This window comes from Sus scrofa, chromosome 14 (assembly GCF_000003025.6).
Source record: "Sus scrofa isolate TJ Tabasco breed Duroc chromosome 14, Sscrofa11.1, whole genome shotgun sequence".
NCBI lineage: Eukaryota > Metazoa > Chordata > Mammalia > Artiodactyla > Suidae > Sus > Sus scrofa.
The window spans coordinates 74,928,346-74,945,208 of record NC_010456.5 but is presented as its reverse complement, the minus strand read 5'-3'; the positions used below and the strand labels follow the sequence as shown (position 1 = coordinate 74,945,208).

The 16,863-nt window shown below is 53.3% G+C and overlaps 1 protein-coding gene and 1 long non-coding RNA gene across 3 annotated transcripts in view; both read left to right on the top strand.

Annotated features, from left to right (window-relative positions):
* SPOCK2 (SPARC/osteonectin, cwcv and kazal like domains proteoglycan 2) overlaps positions 1–7,045 on the top strand; it is a 29,963-nt gene extending 22,918 nt beyond the window's left edge. For both annotated transcript variants that reach the window (XM_021073211.1, XM_021073210.1), the window contains exons 10-12: positions 865–927; positions 2,936–3,073; positions 3,159–7,045. In XM_021073211.1, coding sequence (XP_020928870.1) covers positions 865–927; positions 2,936–3,073; positions 3,159–3,304 — 347 coding nt within the window. In that variant the 3' untranslated portion in view covers positions 3,305–7,045. The remainder of the gene's footprint in view (positions 1–864; positions 928–2,935; positions 3,074–3,158) is intronic.
* LOC110256608 lies at positions 10,065–12,449 on the top strand. The gene is made up of 3 exons (XR_002338353.1): positions 10,065–10,545; positions 11,542–11,621; positions 12,300–12,449. It is a non-coding gene; the product is annotated as an uncharacterized LOC110256608 (long non-coding RNA).

Below are 16,863 nucleotides of genomic sequence, written 5' to 3'. Positions count from 1 at the left end.
TCCGGGTCCCCACTGCGGTCGTGTGGTGGGAGTACTACGGCATCCGTGGCCCGAGGCTGGGGCTTCTGCGAGGGCTCCACCATTTGCTGATTTGAGACCTTGGGCAGGCAACTGAATCTTTCCAAGTTCAGTTTCTTCATCTGAATTAGGAGATAATGATACCTCAGAGACTGTTGTTAGGATGAAGTGAGACGATCTGGGTGCAGAGCACTGTGTAAACTACAAATCCCTCTGCCAACGTCGGGTATTTTGATCCATTTCATTGACACTAACCACCCAGCCTTCCTGCTCGCGGCACAGCACCAGCACTTTTACTTCCCCGACCTTTGAAGCTCGTGATGGCCATTCTGTACAGCGGCCTTCTGGGGCAGGAGACTGGAAACTGATCTCATCTTATGATCAGCTAGGCCTCCCACGGGGAAGGGCTGGGGGACTTCTCAAGGTCACAGGCAAGTTAGATTTGGCTGCCAGTTATTTTCAGGCTTTTGTCTGATGTTCCCTCTTGTCTTACGTCCTCTCCCGGGCCTCTCACCTGGGGAATCTGTTCATTCCCCCCACCTCCTCTTCTGAGTCCTGTGCACTCGTCCCATGCGTTGCCAACACCCGGAGAGAGCCCTGGGCTTCTTGGGGGGCCTCAGCCCACCCCACAGCCATGGAATGGTCTCCTGCAGTTGGGCCCTGGGTGTTCTTATCTTGGGGAGCCCCTGTGTCCACTTTGGAGACCTTAGAGGTGCATCCTGCTGGTGGGGCTGCCCAGGGTGTTTTCATCTTGCGAGCCCCCTGCCTGGGTTTCTAAGCCTTGGGGGCGGGGAGCCCATCACTGTTGTGGGACGGCCCCCTTCAGAAGCTCTTTTCTTCCCACAGAGCCCCCCTGCCTGGCGGAGCTGGAGCGCATCCAGATCCAGGAGGCGGCCAAGAAGAAGCCAGGTGAGAGGGATGGGCTGGGCTCAGAGGAGGGGGCAGCAGCCCCCAGAGTTCCTTGGAGGCCCAGAGGCTCCGGCCCCTGGGTACTATGGGCCCTGCTGAGCTCAGAGGAGGCCCTGGCCTAGGAAGCCAGGGGAGGGAAACTCCTTTCTTGTTTGTTTGTTTGTTTGTTTGTTTGTCTTTTTGCCTTTTCTAGGGCTGCACCCATGGCATATGGAGGTTCCTAGGCTAGGGGTCGAATCAAAGCTGTAGCTGCTGACCTACACCACAGCCACAGCAATGTGGGACCTGAGCCACGTCTACAACCTACACCACAGCTCATGGCAATGCTGGATCCTTAACCCACTGAGCAAGGCCAGGGATCGAACCCGCAACCTCATGGTTCCTAGTCAGATTCATTAACCACTGAGCCATGATGGGAACTCCTCTTTTCTTGTTTTGAATCCTTTTAGTGGGGCAAGGCCTCCCAAACAGCCCCTCAATAAGTACATTTTAAGCCGGTACTAATCTGGTACTAATTTTGTGACCACTCCTACTGGGGCTGGAGGTAGGGACACAGAAGGGTCCTAGAACCCTCCATTCAGTTCAGCAAGGGTGTGTGCAGAGCTCAAGGGAGGCCCCTCCGCAGCAAATGCTCCTGTTTTCTGCAAACACTTGAGTGCCAGCCCTGGAGCCGCAGCAGCCAACCCAGCCAGGTCAGAACGGATGGCAAGATGGGCCTGGTCTCTGGCCTCATAAAGCACACAGGCTCCTTGGGGAAACATACCCCATAAACTGACGCACCAGAAAGACAGAGCAACCAAATTGTGGCTTGTATATCTGCGGTGCTGAAGGAGAGCACAGTGGACAGAAGTCAGCCTTGGGTCAGCGAAGGCTTCCTTAGGGAGCTGATCAAGAGGAGACCTGAGGGGTGAGAACAAGGCAGCCAGGAGCGGAGCCGAGGGCAGGACGATGTTCTTGGGAACAGAAAGGACCCAAGTGGCTAATGGGCATGGTGGTTGAGGGGACAGAGGTCTGAAGGGCAGATCCCTTGGGGCCTCATAGCTCCTTGGCATTTAACTGGGCATTGAGGCGTTCCCACTGTGGCACAATGGGATTGACGGAGTCTCTGCAGCAGCAAGGACTCAGGTTCGATCCCCAGCCGGGCCCAGTGGGTTAAAGATCCAGCGTTGCCGCAGCTGTGGTGTGGATCACAGCTGTGGCTCGGATCGGATCCCTGGCTGGGGAATTCCGTATGCCATGGGGCAGCCAAGAAAAAGCAAAACCCAAATGAAAATTAACTGGGCAGTGAGGCTAGTGCATATGAAACCAAATACTAGGACCTCCCTGCAAAGCCACATTGACCAGGAGTGCAGTGGCCTTTGGGGGTGGGCGTTAGTGCCGCTTCTGCCAGGCAGCCAGGACCTTCCTCCTGGAAGCAACGCTCTCTCTTCTGCATTCCCTGAGCATGCCCACTGGGCCTTAGGGCACCTGTCTTCCACTGCCTGGGGTTATCATTTCCATGCCCTCCCTGAGTGGACACAGTTTACCTCTGGGGTCCCCAAGCAGTAATCTCAGCAGATGTCTATTGAGTGGACAAAGGATCAGCAGCTCTGGGTCTTGAAGAAAGGAGCGGGGGCCCAGAGGGCAGATCAGAATTCGAGGGCTGGGAAGAGAAGCTGGGCATGCACGGCAAGGGACAGCCAGGCAGAGGACTGGCTGTCTGCCGGGCATGATGAGGTCAGATGGCCATCCTATAGGACTTGGGAACCGTTAAGGCAGATGGGAGCCCTTGCAGCGGCTGAGCAGGTGGTTTAGAAAGGCAGGTTTTCTCATTTCCGGTCAGTTGACCTGGGAGAAACACTGGCATCCAGCCGTGGACATTTGAGCCTATTGGGTGGTTGGTACCTGGGCTGGCTGGGCTCCAGTGGTGTTGGGGGCACCCATGGCTCCAGGGCCGCTTCTCTGAAGAGCCCACATCTCAAGGCTCCTGCTCTGATCCCAGGGGTGGGGTGGGGGCTGCCCCATTCAGGAGTCTTCATCCCGAGCTGTGACGAGGACGGCTACTACCGGAAGATGCAGTGTGACCAGAGCAGCGGTGACTGCTGGTGTGTGGACCAGCTGGGCCTGGAGCTGACCGGCACACGCACACACGGGAGCCCTGACTGCGGTAAGCAGCCGGTACCTGGCTCAGCGTGGTTGGGCTCCCCTGCTGGCAGGGTCCTAACCTGCCCCTTGGCTTGTTCCCCTCACAGATGACATCGTGGGCTTCTCAGGGGACTTTGGGAGTGGTGTCGGCTGGGAGGACGAGGAGGAGAAGGAGACGGAGGAAGCAGGCGAGGAGGCGGAGGAGGAGGAGGGCGAGGCGGGCGAGGCGGATGACGGAGGCTACATCTGGTAGATGGCCCGTGGGGAGCCGGGGAAGGCCAGGGTGCCGGCGCTGGGGGGACGGGCCAGCAGAGACCTGGACAGAAGCAGGCAGCTTGTGAATGCATCTGGAAAATACAGTCGGAAGGACCCTGGCTCCAACGGGGAGGACCAGACATGTGGGTGTGATGCGTAAGGCTTGGATGTCTGAGTGTGTATGAGCGTGTGTATGAGCGTGTATGTGTGTGTGTGTGGGGGGCCATGCGCTGACAAACGTGCCCTTGGCCCACACTGCTCCTGGCAGAGTGAGTCACCCAAGGCCTCTTAGGCATCCTTGTGGTTTTCTTTCCATGTATTGATTTTAAAATACACACATTCACATGCACACACCACAAGGTCAAAATTGATTAAATGAGATGCCCCCTTGCCAGTCCCCAGCCCCTTCCAGGCTGGCCCGGACACCCTGGGGTGCCTTGCCCTGAATTGCTACCCTTGCCTCAACCAGCTCTGCCTCCTCTTGCACCTGCCCTTCTCCCCGCCCCTCCTGGAGTCAAGCCCTGGCCTGTGGGTTAAGTCCCTATTGCAGAGGGGAGTTGGGGAGGGCAGAGAGTTGTCTGGTGGCTGCTTTAACTGTGACCACCCCCCACCATGCTCAGCGGATGGGCCAGGACCCCTGCTGCAGCGAGCCCTTTCCCTTTATTGGACTCTCTCCTCTTAATTCAGGCCTCTACGACCAGAGGTGGCTGGGAAGGAGCTGTGGGTGGACACTGAGGGGCAGGGGGTCGGGATGGCTTCACCAAGCTGCCAGGGACTGGGGGCGGTCAGGAGAGTCTGCTTTTGCAGAACCAGGTATAGCCCTTAGGATGCCAGGCCCTGAAACAGCTTGGGCCCCTTTCTGTGGCTCCCAGGTTGGGGCATGATCTGGGCTGTTCTGTGGAGGCAATGAGAGGTGGTTGTGCAGGTGAGCTCCCCCGGCCCAAGTGAGGGGGTGCCCACACCTGCCCCTGTCCCTCCTGCTGGGGTTCCCTAGTTTATTCCAGGAGCCCACGGATCAAGCAGCAGGTGAGGGATCTGGGGCGTGGCCAGTGCTGTGTGTGTGCACCCACCTCCTCCCTGATCCCTTAATAAATGCTCGCCTCCCTTCCAGACCAACAGAAAGTGTTGTTTCTGAGACCCCGGGAAGGAGGAGCAGTGGGAAGCTGCAGGCTGCTGCCCCTAGAGTCTGTGATGTTTCCCCATCTCTCCTCTTCCTCAAGAGAGAGGCACCCATGGGCCATGCCAGCCCCACTCCTCTCAGCGCCTGGGCTTTCTCTCTGTCCCTTCAGAGGGCCCCCTTCTAGGGCTGCTCTAGTGGAGGGGCTTTCAAACCCTGAGATGTTCAGGGTTGCACAAAGTCAATGGGGACAGGCCTGGGCAACCAGAATCTGAGGCCACATCTCACTGCTCCCCCCAATCTCCTTACCAAGCAGGAGCCAGAGTGGATGAGAAGGTGCCCCATGGTTTTTTGTTTTTCTTTTTCTTACCCTGTCCAGTTATCCCTGTTGTAGCAAATTTCTTAACACCTTTGGTGAAGAATTTCTTACCTGGCCTTGGGCCTCTGATGCCCTTCGGTGTGTGGTACGCGCAGTGTGCGTGTGTGTGTGTGTGTGTGTGTGTGTGTGAGCGTGTGCGCGCGCGCGCGTGTGTGTTTGTGTGTGTGTGTGTGTGTATGAGCCTAGGGACCATCCCTGGGGGCCTGGCCTGTGAGGAGGAGCACCCTGTCTGCTGGGTGGCAACAGGTGCGGCATCCACGTGGTGAGGCTCCCCGGGCAAGCCTCCCAGTCTGGCTCCCTGGCTTCTGCAGCATCCTCAGCATCTGTGGGACTCTGTGGAAGAGCCTCACCCGTCCGCCCCTTTGCTCCACCCTGGAGTCAACATCTTCCGAGCCCTCCCTTGGGGGAAATAACGCAGCTCCAGTTCGCCCCAAGGACTGCTTGTCATTCCGCAGCACAGTTCTGATTGTTAAGGTGTCGCGCTGTTCCAGATCCCCTTTGGCCCGCCTCCCCCCTTCCCTTCCCTGTCCTCCCACCCCCTCCCTCTGGTCCCCGGCTCCGTTCAGGGAATTGCCCGTCCAAGTCAGCCCTCTGCTCTCTGAGCAGCCGCCCCTCTCAGAGCTACTTGAAACTTAACTGCTCTCGCTAGGATTGGAGTCTGTCTGTCTCTTCCCTCTGCCCCAGCTCAGAGACCTGGAACCATCCCCTGGGGGTGGCTCTTGAGGATGCTGGGGTGTTCTGGGGGGGGCGGGGGGGAGAGGGAGGGGCATCCCTCTCCTCTCACTGGCGCCCTCCTCCCCTGGGGTCATGTGCCCTCCCTGCGTCTCTGGGTCTTTTGGTTGTGCACGTTTTTATAATCTTGTAAGTACGTTGTAGAAAGAAAGCAAAAGGCGCTGAACTAAGACCCTGGTGGGACTCGGGGGTCCAGCCTTGCCCTGTCTCTGAAGCCCCTACACTGCTTTTCACTCCACTTTCTGGGGCCCAGGCCCCCAAAGCTAGACCAAGCAGCTTGTGCCCAGTGGGCCGAAGGCCTCCAAGTGACTTCTTGTCAGACAAGCTGTGGGTTTCCTCGTGAGCAAGGGTGCAAGGCGGTCCTTCCTCAGCTACTTGGATGTGTGCCCTTGACCAAGCTGCCTGCCCCCCCCAGCCTCTCCCCTGTCCCTCTGCTCAGTGTCCTCTGTCTCTGTCCTGTGCCCACTCCCCTGGCTTAGGCAGGCAGCCAAATTCAAGCTATGTTGAAAAGAGCTCAACCAAAATTTTCAGAGAGGCTTCTTGCCTGGCCCTAGAGCTGTCATTGCACCCCAGGCCTGCTTACCCACAGGCACTGGGAGAGACGGCAGGTCTAAGGTGGGGTAGGTTGGAGTTGGAGCGAACAAATGTGCCTTGAGAGGCCACTCAGAGAGGGTTCAAGGGTGAAGGGGAGGGAGGTGTGGGAGCTCAGGAAGGAGGAGGAGGGAGGCGAAGCTGATGGGGGCCTTAGAGGGTGTGACTGTCACCTCCTGTCCCCCTGGGGCTGTGGCCACATGTGGCCGGTGGTCACACTTCTGTCCTCAGGCCAGCCTGTCTGGGTTTTAGTGGGCAGGCCACCCACTTGGCCTCTCCTGAGCTCCATCTTCTTTCAGCTTCACCTCTGAGTGGGTGAGGGTCCATTGGGATCAACATGGGAACCCTCCATTTCACCAAAGCCTCACCCTCAGCCCTTGGGGAGAATGAATGGCTAATCCACGGACCCCTGGCATCATTGTGAGGCTGTGGGCTGGCAGGGGTCAAAGGGAAGAGACACCGGGGATGCAAAAGGAGACTCGAGACATCCGACGAAGTCCCAAGCAGAGCATATTGCTTTATAGCCTGAAGCCTACTTAAACTGTGTTATGTGCAATAACGGAGCTTAGAGTTAAGAATTGTGTTCAAGTGCTTGGATTTCCGTCTGTATATTTAAGTGCTGAAATCGTATCTCTCAGTAATTTTAGATGTCTTTAAAAAAACAAAAATCGAAAAACCAAGTGTTAGACCGTGTCTGTGCATTGATGGGCACCCAAGCGTCCCGTGGGTCACCCCACCCCTCCCTCTCCCCGTGCCCCCTCCCCTCACACCCAACCCCGCCTCCACTTGGGGACCCTGCCTCGTGTCGTCTTTATCTGCCTATTAACTCAGCCTAAGGAAACAAGTACCCTCCACACATGCATAAAGGAAATCAAATGTTATTTTTAAGAAAATGGAAAATAAAAACTTTATAAACACCACCTACTGGCACTACTCATTATTTTCCCCCTTGGTGTTATTTTTCACAAAACAAGGTCCCCAGGTTCAAAGCTTGTGCTCAGCACGCTTTTCTTATTCACTTTGATACATTAGACCTCAGAGAGGGTGGGGCTGTGAGAAAGGGTCTGATTCATGGAGGGAAGGATGGAAGCAACTTAGAAACACTTTTGATGTTATTGCAAATATATATACGGTTTATATTTGTAGTATGCCATAAATACATCTATATCACAAGGCAAAAATTAAACTCTGTGTCCCACTTTTTAAATTCAGCCTGTTATGAACCTCCCCCCACGTCATCAAAATTATTTGAAGACATGACTTTAATACTTGCACAGTATTCCGCAATATGGATGTTCTAATGAATTTAACCATTTCTATGTTTTTGGATATTTATATTGTTTCCAATTTCTTTTCTTTTTCTTTTCTTTTTTTTGGCCACTCCCACAGCATGTGAAAGTTCCTGGGCCAGGGATCGAACCTGCACCACAGCAGTGACCTGAACCACAGCGGGGACAATGCCAAGATCCTTAACCTGCTGAGCCACCAGGGAACTCTATGTTTCCAATTTCTTGATAGTCTCAACTCTAGCCCTAGCACAAACCATGACCTTGGTCAAGTCATCTGCAGATGGGAGGAAGAAGCCGTCTCACAAAGATCATATAGAAATATTTTCTCAGCAGTGAAAACCCTGCATGAGTGTCTCATGCCCCCCATGCCAGCCCATAGCCAGGGCACACTTGCCCATCTGGCTAAAATGGATCCTAAGGACTGGGAGGTATCTCCTGGGAGGTGGAAGCTATAGGGGCTGGTTTTCTGTCCTTTGATGTTTCTCACTGCTGCCTGCAAGCTCTGACTCGGAGGCTCCGGAGTCTTCTTGGAAGGAAGGGTGAGGAGGGATGTGAGTTGCCCGGGAGCTGCTCCCAGCACACAGGCTGCGGGAGACTGTAGGTGGGAGATGGAGATCCCTGGAAACCAACCAGTTCACTCTCTGGACTTGTGGGAACCTATGGTTTGGGAAATAGAGGAGCCATGAGGAGGTGAGGGGTTCTGGAGGTTGGAATGGTCAGTGAAGCATTTATACCAGCCCATAAGGTGGGTACTATTGTTAATGCCCATTTGGGAGATGAGAAAACCATTTTGGAGAAGTGTGATCACTTGGCCAATACGATGCATCTAGCACAGGGCAAAGCCTGGATTCTGCCTTCTAATTACACACAAAGCAGTCTCTCATTCGTGCCTGGTGACGGCTCCTTGTGTGGCCCACAGGTGCTCAGGGGAAAGGGGGCACTTGCCCAGGGCTAAGTTCAGGAAGGCTTCCTGGAGGAAAAGGACTTCAGCTAGGCTCCCTCATGGGTAGGGAATTAGTGGAATTATTTAGATTTGACCCTGGGTGCATGTGAGCCTCACCTGGAGGAGTGTCCTTACCCGCAGAGGTTCTATTCTGGGTTGGAGCCATTACTAGACTGTAAAAGATTCCCACGTGAGGCTGATATGCAGCCAACTGTGTGCATCCAGGCCAAGCAGACAGAAGCAAGGCATGTCCCTCAGGTGAGAACAGGATGTGCAAGAGGCCCGGGCAAGAAAAAGCTTGTGAGGAGCCAGGACTGGGCCTTCATCTCTGGGTGGGAGCCAGGTGAGGTCTGCAGGCCAGGTCAAGAGCAGGAAGTCCAGCAGTTCTTTGGGGGAGGGCTTCCCTTTTATTGTTTCATCTCATCAGTCACCAGGCCAGGCCTGGGCACTGGGTCATTGAAGAGCCTGTGGCCTGCTAAGGGCACCTGTGTCCATCCCGTGGGAAACCTCTGTGGGAGCCTCCTCAGCCTGCAGGGAATGGGCGGCGTTTGTACCTGATGATCCACATTTGTCCGGGTGATGAGGTAGAGGCCAGGGAGGGCCCTGGCTTCTGGAACAATACATCTTTGTCACCATATCCCAGCAACCCGGCGATGCCAAAAGCATCACCCTGGACAGGCCCAAGTGCTGAGCATAAGGGAGCTGCCTGGGGACCCCACGCCGCTGTTCCTCCTGAACGTTGCCCTTCAGCATCCAGGCTCCACACGCTCCCTGCACTGTGGGCACCACCTGGTTTTCCCTCTGGATTTAGCCTCCTGGGGACAGGGACTATATATTGACCACTCTCAGGTTTAACCATGACCTGAGAACAAATCTAAAAGGAAAAGAAAAAAAAAATTCACACACAAACCCATACAGGACCAGCCTCGCCCCACCTGCCTTGTGGGTCTGGTGCCTTTGGCTGGTCTCACAACTTTGTGGAGGGGGGCGGGGTTGTTGGAAAAGGAGTGGGTTTGACCAAGAACAAACATGTCAATCAACTAGACTTCAATAAAAAAAAATTTTTAAACGAAGCAAGTAAATCAACTATACTTCAATACATTTTTTTTTTTAAAATTAAAGTTTAAAACAAACCCAAATAAGCAACTTAGTACAAAACGGCAACAAAAACACCTCACTGGAATTTTTTTTTTTTTTTTTTTTTTTTTTGCTTTTTAAGGCCGCACCTGTGGCATACGGAGGTTCCCAGGCTAGGGGTCGAATCGGAGCTACAGCTGCCGGCCTACACCACAGCCACAGCCACATCAGATGCAAGCTGCGTCTGCGACCTACACCACAGCTCACTGCAACGCTGAATCCTTAACCCACTGAACGAGGCCAGGGATCAAACCTGCAACCTCAAGCTTCCTAGTCAGATTAGCTTCTGCTGCGCCACGACAGGAACTCTGAAAAAAATTTTTTTAATTTATTTTTGAGCAATATTTGAGGGAAAGGAGGGAAACCCAAATGTTCCCATAGTCCCATTAACATCCTATGAGCTTTTTACATTATGTTGTGTAATCTTCCCAGCAACCCCAAGAGGCAGCTGTTGTTACCCATCTCCCCATTTTTACAGGAAACAACTACGCCTCCAGCGGGGTGACCCCGGTTCACTCGTGTGGTTGGATGCATTGAGCCGAGATGTCACCCAGGGTTGCCGAACTCTAGTGCCGACCTCCACATTCTGCGGTCACCCCCGTGTTATTCCCGCACTGAGAGAGGAAATACCGCGAGAACCCGCATCTTCAAAAACAAACGCGGCCGGGGCTGGGGGTGTTGGCAAGTGCCCGGAGCAAGCGAGGACAAGTGGTTGTGCCCACTCTTTCCTCCGAACCTGGGTCGGCACCTCTCCACGAGGCTCAGTACCTCTCCACAAGGCTCAGTGGCCCCATCCATGAGATGAAGGGATGGGGCTGGACTGCCCGGTGCTGGGACAGGAATTCTGACGGGCCCTGGATTTTCCATCTCTCTCTCTCCCTCTCTCTCTCTCCCTCTCTCCTTCCACAGTCTCTCTAATTAACCCCAAGGGCTCACACATTTGCAAAGCAAAATTAACTGTGCTATAAAAAGAAAGCCAGGGAAGGGCTGTGAGCTACAGAAGATGTCTTTCGGGAGGCTGGAAGGACTTCAGTTCTGGTGACGTTTGGAGGTAAGTGGGGTTGGGGCTGGACTTTGGAGAATGGTGCTTCCTACAGTTGGGAAAGTGGGGTGGCCATGGGGAGCTGAGCACACAGCCACGTGACAGCCACAAGGTCCTTCACCGATACAGCTCTCCAGCACGTGGCTGGGGCAGACCTGGGGCCCAGCCAGGCCAGAACCTTCACAGGCATGATTTCATCTGGGCCTTACAACAGCCCTCATGGTGGAAAAGGACACTGTCACACCACCATCTGTGACAAGTCCTTTCACTAGTCCCCCGTGAACCTCCTGAGACTGAGGCATAGGTGGCAGAGGGCACATGGCTGCGTGAGTGGCTGAGCTGAGGCCTGAACCGGGGCTGCCTGGCACCGGGGGCCATGCTCTGTGCTGCTTCTCCAGAAGACTGGACAGCCTCGAGGCCCCTCTCTCTGGGGTGGGTTGGCCTCTAGAGACGCCTGGGCTGACCCACGGGGGTCTGGCTCTGGCTCCCCTCACCAATCCCTTCCTGGTTCCCCCTCTGCAGTTTGAGGGTGCAGCTTGCTCCAGGTGCCCTCAAGTATTTGCTTTCTGGGCCCCTCCCTGCCCAGTCTCCTCTCAGTCACATGTATGGTTTAGTGACGGACGCCGTTGGAGAAGGTACCCCGAGCAGGCAGCCTTCCCTGCACCCCGCCTCCAGCCTCCTCTCCCAGCCCAGCCCAGGGCATGTTAACTCCTCCAACACTTACCTGGCCTGGGGTTGGGGCTGCCCAGGGCCTGGCAGTGCCCATCTGCTCAATGTGAATTTTATCTGCCCAAAGACCCTCAGAACCAGCCGGGAGGGGCCAAGGCAAGGTCCCTGGGCCAGGGCCGTATGGTCCTGTCAGCTTGCAGACCAGCTGAGGTCCTGCCCTAGGGCTGAGAGCCAGCTCCTTCCCGGCTCTCCCCAGCAACCCGTTGTCCTGCAGGCTCGGGACTCCATCTAACTTGGGTCTTTTTGTTTTTCTCCTTGTCCGTTCCCCCTGCCCAGATGCCCGGCTCCAGAGCCTGCCTTGCTCAGAGCTCAGGTGGCCACACTGAATCTGAGATTCCTGGACTCCAAGAATCCTGGTATCATTAAACCCCAGGGACAAGGCGCTCCTGTACTTTCCCCCTTGACCATGGAGGTGGGAAGTTCCAGTGGCTGAGTTTATTGAGCCCCTTTTGGATGCAAGGCCCTGCTTATCAGGGCACTGGTAGACAGAGCTTGGAGATGGGAAAGAGGAAGCAGAGAAATAAGATCCAGCTGCCTCGGGAACCCCACAGACCCATTGAGACCGTCTTGCACCCAAGAACACAAGTCTGAGTGGGCTTCTTGCTGGTGCAGGAAGGTGCCCTCCCAGGGGTTTTGAACTCATGGTGAAAGGGTGACAAGGCCTGTGTAACAGTGGGGAGGGCAGGAACTGTCCCTCTTGGCAGGGTCATGCCTTGTTCAGAGGGGCTGCTGCTGCTCAAACCCATTGTGTGTAATGGCTGGAGTCAGAGAGGTTCAGATGGAGAAGTAGTTGAGGCCACTTTGGCAGGATTTCATCCTTTCAGTGCTGAAAGGGTGTGGAGGAGGATGGGGAGGAGGACTGGCATGCAGCCTCCAGGGCCTGGGTGCCCAGGCATCAGCTTCCAAAGCCTGTGGGAGCCTCAGGCCGGGGCAGAGGCTAAGGGATGATCCCGTGTCCCCTTCTCAACCCTCTGTAGTAACAGAACCCCCATTTCTAGCTGGCCGTCTGGCTGCTCAAAGGCCACTCTTCCCAGCCTCTCTTCCAGCTCCCCGTGGCCAGTGACTCCTCAGTGGAGAGTAAGATGAGGGCAGAAGTGACAGATGACCCTTCCTGGTGGTGGCTCTCCAGAGGCGAGGCCATGCCCTCCCAGCTCCTGCGTCTTCTCACTGCCGGGAGTGCAAACAAGGCTGCGGCGGCTCCATCTTGAGGTGATGCAACCAGGGTAAGAAGCCTGGGGACCACTCACCCTTCATTTATTTTATTTATTTATTTATTCAATTTATTTTTTTTTTTTAGGGCCACACCTGCAGCATATGGAGGTTCCCAGGCTAGGGGTCGAATCGTAGCTACAACTGCCAGCCTGCACCACAGCCACAGCAACACCGGATCCAAGCCATGTCTGCAACGTACATCACAGCTCACAGCAATGCCAGATCCTTAATCCACTGATGGAGGCCAGGGATCGAACCTGCATCCTCATGGATCCTAGTTTGGGTTTGTTAACCTCTGAGCCACGAAGGGAACTCCCTGGTTTGTTTAAATCATTGTTATTTTTAGTCTCAGATATAAGAGCCAAATCTATATCCTAATTCTGAGGGTCGCCAACTCTTTGGCTGTGACCAGAGAGAGGTAGATTTCACTTTGGGATGTGTGTGTAATTAGAACAAGGCTTCAGTGGAGCAACACCAACCCTTTCTACATGCTCCACCTTCTAATATTTTAATTCTACCTAGTTTCTTAAAAATTGCTTCATGTGTGCTCACTACATGCTGTGACCTGAGGACTGTCACCAGGCTGACCCTGGTCCCCTTGCCCCAGCTTTCCTGCTCTTCTGTCCCCACTCCCCCCACATACATAGTACCTCCCTCACACCATTCTTTTCCCTCTTTCAAACAGTAATTTATTTAAAAAAAAATTTATGGAGTGTCCCCTCTGAGCCAGAAAAATGCTCCAGCAGTTGTCTTGGCAGGGCACTGAGAGAGGAAGAGATGAATCAGTGATCATAGGAGGCTTCCTGGTGGAGGTGGCATTTGCACTGGACATTGAAGGGCAGAGATAAATGTGGATGAGCAACACCCTGCAAGACTGGCCCTAGTTATGATGCAGCCTCAGTTTTAGCCTCTCCCAGCCTCCCAGTCATGAGGCTCTAGCCACACTGGTCTTTCTTCTGTGCCTGAAAGGAACCCACCTCTTTCCCATGTTAGAACCCCCACGGTCTGTTCCCTCTGTCTGGAATGCTTTTCCTCACCTTCAGTCACCAGCTTCAACCCACTACTGACTCCCCAGCAGTGATCACCTGAGCTAGCACCTATCTCTAGTCAGGTGTGATGAATAAATATTTGCTGAATGAATACATTCTAACTTAGCATTGTTCATCTGTTCCTTGGACAACTGCAGTAGCCTCCAACCTGGTCTTTCAGCCCCCCTTCTTTCTAGTACTCTTAGTCCAGCTTGGTCACAACTGCCATGGAGTCAGGGCGAGTTCCTTCCTGTACATAATACCCTCAGTGGCTCCCTATTACCCACAGAGTGAAAAATCAAATTCTTTTTGACTGGCTTTTTGGAAGGCTGGTGATTTGGTCCTCACACACCTTCTTTTCCTCCTCATCTTCTTCCTTTTTACCTCCTATGCCTCAGAACCTTAGTCTGTGCTCTCTGCCTGAAAGATGTCTCCATTCTCCTTTACCTGGTCAACTCCTACACATCCTTCAAAACCCAGCTCAAACATCATGTCTCATTCCCACCTTCAGGCTGCTTCTGTTCTCCATTAGCTTATGTAGGTCCATATTCTCTCCTAAGACTGCTGGGCTGCATCTCTTTGATTCCCTGGGTTTTCCCTGTTGGAGTTCCTTGAGGGTATGGATCATGTCTTGTCACATGTGTATCTTTTTTTTTTTTTTTTTTTGGCTTTTTGCTATTTCGTGGGCCGCTCTCGCGGCATATGGAGGTTCCCAGGCTAGGGGTCGAATCGGAGCTATAGCTGCCAGACTATGCCAGAGCCACAGCAACGCAGGATCCGAGCCGCGTCTGCGACCTACACCACAGCTCACGGCAACGCCGGATCGTTAACCCACTGAGCAAGGGCAGGGATCGAACTCACAACCTCATGGTTCCTAGTCGGATTCATTAACCACTGCGCCACGACGGGAACTCCACATGTGTATCTTTGAGTCCTGGGCCTGGTCCAGGGCAGGTAACCAGTTCCTGACATCCTCCTTGTCTAAAATACCTATCATCACTTCTGGTGCCATTTATCATCATTAGCGATTCACTTCTCTTCCATTGCTTAAACAATTTTACCCTTTCTGCTAGAGCCTTTCTACAGATTGCTGCCAAGCTCCAGTATCTCAACAATTTCATGTTGGAAACCAAAGAGTCAACATTTTATATCAAGTACTGAAAACTTTACAGTTAAACAAGTTTTTATAATTTTAAAAAATTTAGTGAATTTGGTGCATTCCTCTAAGTTCGATACATTTTTTGGCAAATTGGCCTTTCTGCCTCCTGAACTAGTCTCCCAGCTTATATTTTAAAAGGAGCCTAACCCAAAGGAATGACTCTCTAAGGATGGAAATGTGTGTCCTTTGGGGTAGAAATATCACAGGGAGGCTTTCATTAACTGTTATCTGCCTTTTACTTGGATTTTACTTGGGAGTCACACTCCTGTGCTTTTACAGTGTTAGTCTAACAGCGCTGAGTGCTCCCTTGCTCACCAGAAAGGGATCTCCTCTCCTGGTGGGAGGGCTGCTGGCCTGGGTGGGAAACACCCTCCTTTACTCCCATTGGCTGCTTGGTCAGTGGGGGTGGGAGTGTGGAAATGGAATCACTTCAGCCAGGACCCTCAGGTGCAAGCAGTAGAAACCCACCTCCTAGGCAGAGAAGGAATTTACTGGCCCTCATGGAGGGGGAGGATATTGGGGCAGCTCTTGAAGAAAATAGTGTAGGAGGGAGTTCCCGTCGTGGCACAGTGGAACCGAATCTGACAAGGAACCATGAGGTTGCGGGTTTGATCCCTGGTCTCACTCAGTGGGTTAAGGATGCGGCGTTGCCGTGAGCTGTGGTGTAGGTTGCAGACGTGGCTCAGATCTGGTGTGGCTGTGGCTGTGGCGTAGGCCTGCAGCTCTAGCTCCTATTCGACCCCTAGCCTGGGAACCTCCATATGCCGAGGGTGTGGCCTTAAAAAAAAAGAAAAGAAAAGAAAAGAAAATAGTGTAGGAACCAGGGTGTCAGGTCTAGCTACTGTGGGGTCCTGCCCCAAGGCTCTCCTGGTGCTGCTCATCTCTCATCAACACTTGACTCTGTTTCTTCTCACCTGTTGGCCTCATTCTCTTGATGGCTGTTCTCCATGTGGCAGAGAACTTGCCGCCCCAGCGGAGAGAGCAGCTTGCTCCCAGAGTCTATACTTTAGTCCCAAGGAAGGATTCCAACTGGACCCATCACTGGTGCCAGGTGAGTGGGGTGCTGTGATTGGCCAGCCTGCATCCTGAAACCACCCTTATGGCCTGAATACGGTCTGTGACCCGGGAAAGGGACATAGGGAAGCTTCCTGGAAAGATACGAAACAGCAGTCCTCTCCATCATAGTTTAGCCTGAAGGAGAAACCCAGGGATGTGGCTTAATGTCACATATTTTACTTAGCTCCCTTGGGGAGCCCAGGACTTTTAAAGGTATAGACCCTTGATTGTTAATTTCATTTTTCTGACCTTACCCAGCCATGCACCTTCTTTCCAATTAAGCTCACTACTTGCTGCTCCACAAATAAATATTCATAGCATGAATGAATGAATGAACATGTACATGGCAAACACTTTTCCTACTTCTGGGCCTTTCACTTTCTGTCACTTGGAACATGGCCACCAGGGCACCTGTTCCTGCTTGTTTTGATCAGACCCATCCTTTCAGGCCCAGTTCAAGGGCTGCCTCTTCTATGAAACCTTCCTGAGCCCACAAGCAGCAAGGATCCGTCCCTGTAGAAGTTTTGGTTTCCCTCTCTTTATAGACTTTAGCCTGATTTTATGTCGTTTGTATTAGGTATCGATTTAGCAAAAAGGCTTTCCAACAATTAGTCCATCCCACAGGTCGTGAGCTCCTCATCCCTGGAGGTTTTAGAGGAGAAGCATGTTTAGGGGTTGCTGTAAAGGTGAAACCTCGTGGGGGTTGTATATTAGTTAACTAGGGCTGCTGGAACAAATTACCACACACTGAATAGCTTTAAACAACAGTAATTTGGTCTCCCACAGTTCCCACAGTTCTGGAGGCCAAAAATGCAACGTTAATGTGTCAGTGGGGTCGTTACCTCTGGAGGCGCCGAGGAAGAATCCTTTGGGTGCCCCTGTCCCAGCTTCTGGTGGTTGCTGGTGAGCCTTGGCTTGTAGCACAGCACTCCTGTGTCTCTGTGTCCTCTCCTTGTAAAGACATTAGTCACTGGATTTAGGATAATTTTATCTCATGATTCTTAACTCAGTAACATCCACAAAAACCCTGTTTCCAAATAAGGGCACTTATTTGAGGTTCTGAGTGGACCTGTGAATTTGGCAGATGCTGTTCGACACACTACAAGGAGCCTGTGTAGGATAAACTAACACCCACCAAAGTGG